At 34.3% G+C, this 6,796-nt stretch overlaps 1 protein-coding gene across 1 annotated transcript; it reads left to right on the forward strand.

The window, feature by feature from the left end:
* The first annotated feature begins 1,979 nt into the window (after nucleotides 1–1,979).
* LOC139870524 (uncharacterized) lies at nucleotides 1,980–3,607 on the forward strand. The gene is made up of 4 exons (XM_071858311.1): nucleotides 1,980–2,034; nucleotides 2,787–2,972; nucleotides 3,060–3,285; nucleotides 3,427–3,607. Exons 1-4 carry the CDS (start codon nucleotides 1,980–1,982, stop codon nucleotides 3,605–3,607), a joined length of 648 nt encoding a protein of 215 aa, XP_071714412.1.
* The last annotated feature ends 3,189 nt before the right edge of the window (nucleotides 3,608–6,796 follow it).

Below are 6,796 nucleotides of genomic sequence, written 5' to 3' on the forward strand. Positions count from 1 at the left end.
ATATAGATGTCTAGGATTTGTATTCACCTCAATCGAACTCTGGATGAGTAAGTTTTGGCCAAGATGGTGACAACGTTCAGATTTGCTAACCTCCTAGTATTAAACAGCCGGCGGCTAGGATAGCTAGCTGACGGCTCTTCCTTGCTTCTAAAATGTTCTTCCACATGTCATCTTCTTTAGCTGGTGGCTATTTGGAAAGCCAAAGGCTTTTCTACGAATATTGGATTTATTCTTTTTGACATTCGATATGAGGCTATTTGATTAGTTAGCGACTTCTTCACCTTAATCAAATCTTCCTGCAGATGACTATTGACATAGCTTGTGGCTATTATTCATTTCATTTGGTGGCTAAATGATAACCGGTGACTCCTTCATGCATCTTCAAGTTCACCACATGAACATGATAGACTGCGGCTAGTAATGCAGTCGGTGGTTGTGTGGCCTGTTAGGAACATCTTTGACTCTTTTTCACTTGCATCCTCTATTTTTGGCACTTTCATCATTTTAGCATCAAATTCGACTTTTTCACCTCCAAACACGTATAAACCATTGCAAACATATAATTTCATGGAAATTGAATATAATAAATTAGCTTAAATGGATAGAAAATCGCCTTAAAATGGTTTGTAAAGCATGTATAAAACATGCGATATCAATGTTTCTGAAGGTTAGGGAAAGTTTAGGTTTTCCTCTCGAAAAAAGGTTTTTGGTCAATTTAGATTATAAACCCTAGTTTTTGTGTTGATATATGATGGTCTTTGTGAAGAAATTTCTTCTTGCGTAACTCTAGTGACCTTCATGCGGACCTGAGTCTTTTATGTGATATATAATTTTGGTTTGTATGAATCTTTTTAGTTTTCCATCGTTTGAACTTAGTGGCTCTCGTGCATAAGACCTTAGACTTTCGTACGAACCTCTGACTTTCGTGTGACTTAGAAATTCTTGGATTTTAGGTATTAGACTGAAAATTCGTGCGAACCTGTACCATGTTCGTAAAAAATACATATATCCGTGCAAACCACTTTGACAGAAGACTTAAAACTTTGAAATATTTAACATGAATGAATACGCATTAGCTGTTTCAAATACCAAGATGGAAAACATATTATCAGCTGATAATGAGTCAGGGAACACCAATAAGGTTCTGAAGTTAATGTTTGTGGATGAATACCCTTACTACAAGTCTAGATATCCAATCTAGAAAAAAGGACAAGACACTCAGATGTAGGAGACGATGGACGTATGAGAAAACCTGAAATTTTAGAGAACCGACGAACGTAAAGATTATGATCTTGAGATAAGGCTGAGTCTCATTTCCGTCAGGCCCTCTCACTAGATATCTATCATCAACTTAAGATAAACATTACTTCTAAAATCTTATGGGATGCTTTCGTGATAATAAATTAGTGGTATGATTCTTATAGGTTAAAGAAGGGAAATTTTTTGAAGAATGGGTTTGATGGATTCGTGTTCATGAAGAATGAGAGCCTTTTGCTATGATTGAGAATTTCTACAATATCCTTATCAAGATGCACAATCACTATATAGTGGCAACTGACGCTAAGGTTGTTCAGTGTTTGCATGACGCCTTACCAGAGAAGTAGGATTCGTTCACCATGGTATTAAGAAGCACAAGTAGGCTGTCAAGAATAACTCTCACCCAATTTGTGGCTATGATAAATGAGCATGATTTGGACAATGATAACAAACAGAAATGACTCAATCTGCTTTAAGATCTTACTCTATGTTATTTTATATCTTCCACTATGAATTCGTCTGCACATGCTCTATCGCACACAGTGTTTGTTTCAGATACTAAAAGTTGCAGTCAGACACAGTACGAGTACAATTAAAGTTCTAGTTCCTTCCAAAAACTACCTCCACCACCACCAACTACTCCTGAAGCTTGTTAAGATAAATTAAAGACCGAGAACTTCAAAAAGGAAGGCGTTGAGGTAGCAGAGGAAGATATGACAATGATGGCCACGATGGTGAACTCGTATAATAGGCTGCTTGCTGGTAGAATCGGGAACGGTCATATAAAAGTTGAAGATTGTTGAAATTAATCTCAGATTATTAGATGTTGTACAGAAAGACAAAGACAATTGTGTAAATGGGTAGTTAATTCCTTTATGACAGTTATTTTAAGAGTCACAACTATTGGCAAAAGTCACAATGGTTGATATGTAAATATATATGTATATATAGACATGTATGTGCAGTTGTTTGTAGTGTGTTGCACAAAAAAAAAGAAACTGATATTTTTTATCAATAAGAAAGCCAAAGCATTCCTTTCCTTTTCTATTGATCTTCACGTGTTTACTCTTGTCCCAAATCACATATAATTTCATATTGAATTCACAAATTGGTAAAAGAGCCATTAAAGAAAGCATCCCCAATTTGGAAATTTTTGCAATATTCACCGGTGTCTTTTGAAGAAATTTCTTGTCATCATCAAACCCACCAAAATCAAGCATTACACACAGACCGTCAAGTATCACTGAATATTTCAAGGATGAACACGACTACTTCATTCGGTAACATCTCAATTCCAAAACTGACCAAACATAATTATGATAATTGGAGTATTCAAATGAAATTCCTATTGGGCGCTCAACATACGTGGGAATTTGTTACAAATGGATATGAAGAAAAAAGTGCAACGAAAATTGCTTCCATGAACGCTGAACAGACTAAGGCATATAAGGAAAAACGAAAAAAGGATAACGCTACTCTTTTCCTACTTTTTCAATCAGTTCAATAATCAGGATTTGAAAAACTTGCAGGTGCAACAACATCAAAATATGCATGGGACACACTGGAGAAAACGTTTAAAGGCACAGATCGAGTCAAGCAAGTACGACTTCAAACTCTTCGCGATGAATTGGAGGCCATTAAAATGAAGGAGATAGAAGGAGTTTCTGATTACATCACTCGCGTGCAAACAGTTGCGAATCAACTGAAACGCAATGGTGAAACTTTGTCCGATATAAGAATTATATAGAAAATTCTCCGGTCATTAACCGGGAATTTTTAGAATGTTGTGTGTGTAATTGAAGAGTCAAAAGCCCTGGAGAACTTGACTATAAAAGAACTTGTAGGTTCGCTTGAGGCACATGAAAAAAGAAAGAAAAATAAGAAGGAATCCCTTGATGAAGCATTGCAAACGGAGGCAACAATCAAGGATGAAAATGCCTTATACGCTCATCAGAATAACTATGGAAAAAGAAATAATTCTGGTTGGCGAGGCCGCTATAGTGGTAGAGATAATAATTATCATGAAAGGCGATAATTACACGAACATTTTCAACAATATTCGTGTGGTAGAAGACGCGGACGCAGACGTGGAAGAGGCGGTTGCGGACACCGCCCGGGTGTTGATTGCTATAATTGCAATAGACATGGTCACTATGCGAGGGATTGCAGATTAGCAAAAGGAACCGAAGAGAAAATGAATATGGTGACAGAAAATGGTGTAGAAGAAAGTGGTGTTTTACTAATGGCACATGATGAAAATGTTTCAGAAATTGATAATATATGGTACCTCGACTCGGGTGCTAGCAACCACATGTGTGGGCAAAAAGATTTGTTTCTAGAAATGACGTGAATTGTTCAAGGTCATGTGCCAGTTGGGCATGCATCAAAGATAGAGGTGAAAGGACGTGGGAAAATATGTTTCTTTTACAACATGAAGGAAAGCATGATCGAAGATGTGTACTATGTCCCTGCTATGAAAAGCAATATATTAAGTCTAGGACATGGCAAATTGGTCCTTAAGAATAAAAATGGCAGAATAATCGCATCAGTTAAGATGTGCAAGAATCGCACATTTAAACTAAACCTCAACAACATGGCAGAAAAATGCTTAAAAACTGATGTTTTAGATAAAGAATTAGTGTGGCACTTCAGGTTTAGACATTTACATTATAATGGATTGAAAGAACTAACAAAGAAAAACATGGTACATGGACTTCCTGATCTCGGGTATGATGGTCGAGTATGTGAAAGTTGTATCATGGGAAAACAAACGAGAAGTTCAATTTCGCGAAAATCAGTCTATGAGGCAAAAGAGCTACTGCAATTAATTCACAGCGACTTGTGTGGACCAATCTCACCTGCTTCCCTTGGGTTGTTTATTCTAATTATTTATTCAATAAATCTTTCTGCCTTTTTTAGGTTGTTCATGAATTAGCTACTGAACTAGAAGGGTCGGCTGAAGCACAGACATCGCTTGAACCAGTGGTCAATAGATAGTTAACCCGGTTTATAGATTCATTATAACTAGACATACTCCACGAACGTTTTAATTAGTGGTGTGGGATTTAAAACTAGCTTGAGTTTGTAAAACTTGTATATGCTTTCAGTTTGTTCTGAGCTATCAAGGTGTGATTATCTGCAATCAACCGATTATTTATTCCACTCTAAGATAACCGTGATTCCTTGAGATTATATCAATACAAAGAATAATTTGAAAATTTACTTGGACTCTTGCTAAGTTACTTTGCTTTATATGCTTAACTAGTTTAAATATATTTTAATTGACAAAAGAATTGTAATCACCTCCCTCTACGATACTTTTTGTTGTTAATCGTGACCAATAACTGGTATAAGAGTTTCATACTTGATAAATTAATATCTTGAGACTAAACCTCAATGATGAACAACTTTTTAAATACATTCTATCTAGAAAATAGTTCGTCAACTAGGTCACCAATGTTCGATGAAAATGAATATAGGGGTGTTCGATCGGTCGGTTTACGGTTTACGTGGTTTATTCGGTTTAATTTATTCGGTTTTCAAGAATATTTTTGAGAACTAATAACCAAACAAAATTTGATAAAACCAAACCATTTCAACCATATAAGAAATTGGTTTACATGGATTGGTTTTGGTTAAACCAAATTAAAACTTATAGATAAAATAGTGTGTAGTTTTATTTATTAAAAGAAGTTATTTTATTGATTAAACTATAAGTATACAATCGATACTATATTTCCTGCCAAGCACGCAATATGTGAAGCAGTCCTAGAGTATACAATCCATATTTATAATCTAAACTATATCAATGAACTTAATAACACAAAAATCAAAATGAAACCAGCAGCAGCTAAGTTTCCAGCTTTAAAATTATCATAATACGGAGTAATTGATATTCAAATTCAATAGTTAAAGTGAAATCAATTCAATAAATTCATTAAACTCAAATAAGAAAAAAAAAACTCATACTTAAATTCCAAAATAAAATAAATATAAAGATTTAATATTTAATATATAGCATATAATCCATAAATAATAGTATATTTCGGTTTTTCAGTTTGAAACCAACTGTTAATTTTACAAACCAATTTCCTACGCATTAGGAAGAATGTTCTGATAAGAAGAATGTCGCAGAATTTTCATCAAATTTTCAAGTGGTGGTTGATAATGCTAAAAACGAACATATATTTCATAGCATTATTCCTCAAGAAAGACAAGCTTTTAGTTACAATTGTTCTATTTACAAGTGATATTCGTTTAAATAATAAAAGGTGAAGACAAAAGACAGATTCGACAAATTGAAGACGCAAACGACCAAAAAGCTCAAAAGTACAAAAGACAATCAAAGAGGTTCCAATTATTGATAAGAAACGTCTCGAAATTACAAGAGTACAAGATTCAAAACGCAAAGTACAAAATATAAAATTGTACGCAAGGACGTTCGAAAATTCGGAACCGGGACATGAGTCAACTCTCAACGCTCAACGCAACGGACTAAAAATTACAAGTCAACTATGCACATAAATATAATATAATATTTAAATAATTCTTATAATTATTTAATATATTATATTTATTTATAAAACCGTCGGTAAACAAAGAGCCAAACTCGTGTGAGCTGTAAAAGCAAACTCCGCGACTCGCGGTGTTTGAAGGCCAAAAGGGCCGCGAGTCGCGGAGCCCCAAGTTTTGAAAATCCCTATAAAAGCAAACGAATTCTGATCGCAAAAATCACCAAAAATCCATCCATCTCTCTATCTATATCGTAATATTTATATTTATTTATATTTTAATTTTAATTTTAATTATAATTCTAATAATAAGGGTATGTTAGCGAATGTTGTAAGGGTGTAAGTCGAAACTCTGTCCGTGTAACGCTACGCTATTTTTAATCATTGTAAGTTATGTTCAACCTTTTTATATTAATGTCTCGTAGCTAAGTTATTATTATGCTTATTTAATCCGAAGTAATCATGATGTTGGGCTAATTACTAAAATTTGGGTAATTGGGCTTTGTACCATAATTGGGGTTTGGATAAAAGAACGACACTTGTGGAAATTAGACTATGGGCTATTAATGGGTTTTATATTAACTAAACAATACCTTGTTAATTTAATATACAAACTTATAATTCGACGTATTTATATATAACCACATACGCTTAATCGGACACGATGGGCGGGATATTTATAAGTACGAATTATTGTTCATTTTACCGGATACGGAACTGGATTAATAGTTAATAGACTTGTTGAAACAGGGGTGAATTACATTCAAGGGTAATTGGTGTAATTGTTAACAAAGTAGTAAAGCCTTGGTTTACACGCAGTCGATAACCTGGTGTATTCATTAAACAAAGTATTAAAACCTTGTTACAATTCGAATCCCCAATTAGTTGGAATATTTGACTTCGGGAATAAGAATAATTTGACGAAGGCTTTCGCTCTTTATATTTATGACTGATGGACTATTATGGACAAATCCGTATGGACATATTAAATAATCCAGGACAAAGGACAATTAACCCATGGGCTTAAA

This window comes from Rutidosis leptorrhynchoides, chromosome 10, assembly GCF_046630445.1.
Source record: "Rutidosis leptorrhynchoides isolate AG116_Rl617_1_P2 chromosome 10, CSIRO_AGI_Rlap_v1, whole genome shotgun sequence".
In the NCBI taxonomy this organism is placed as follows: domain Eukaryota; kingdom Viridiplantae; phylum Streptophyta; class Magnoliopsida; order Asterales; family Asteraceae; genus Rutidosis; species Rutidosis leptorrhynchoides.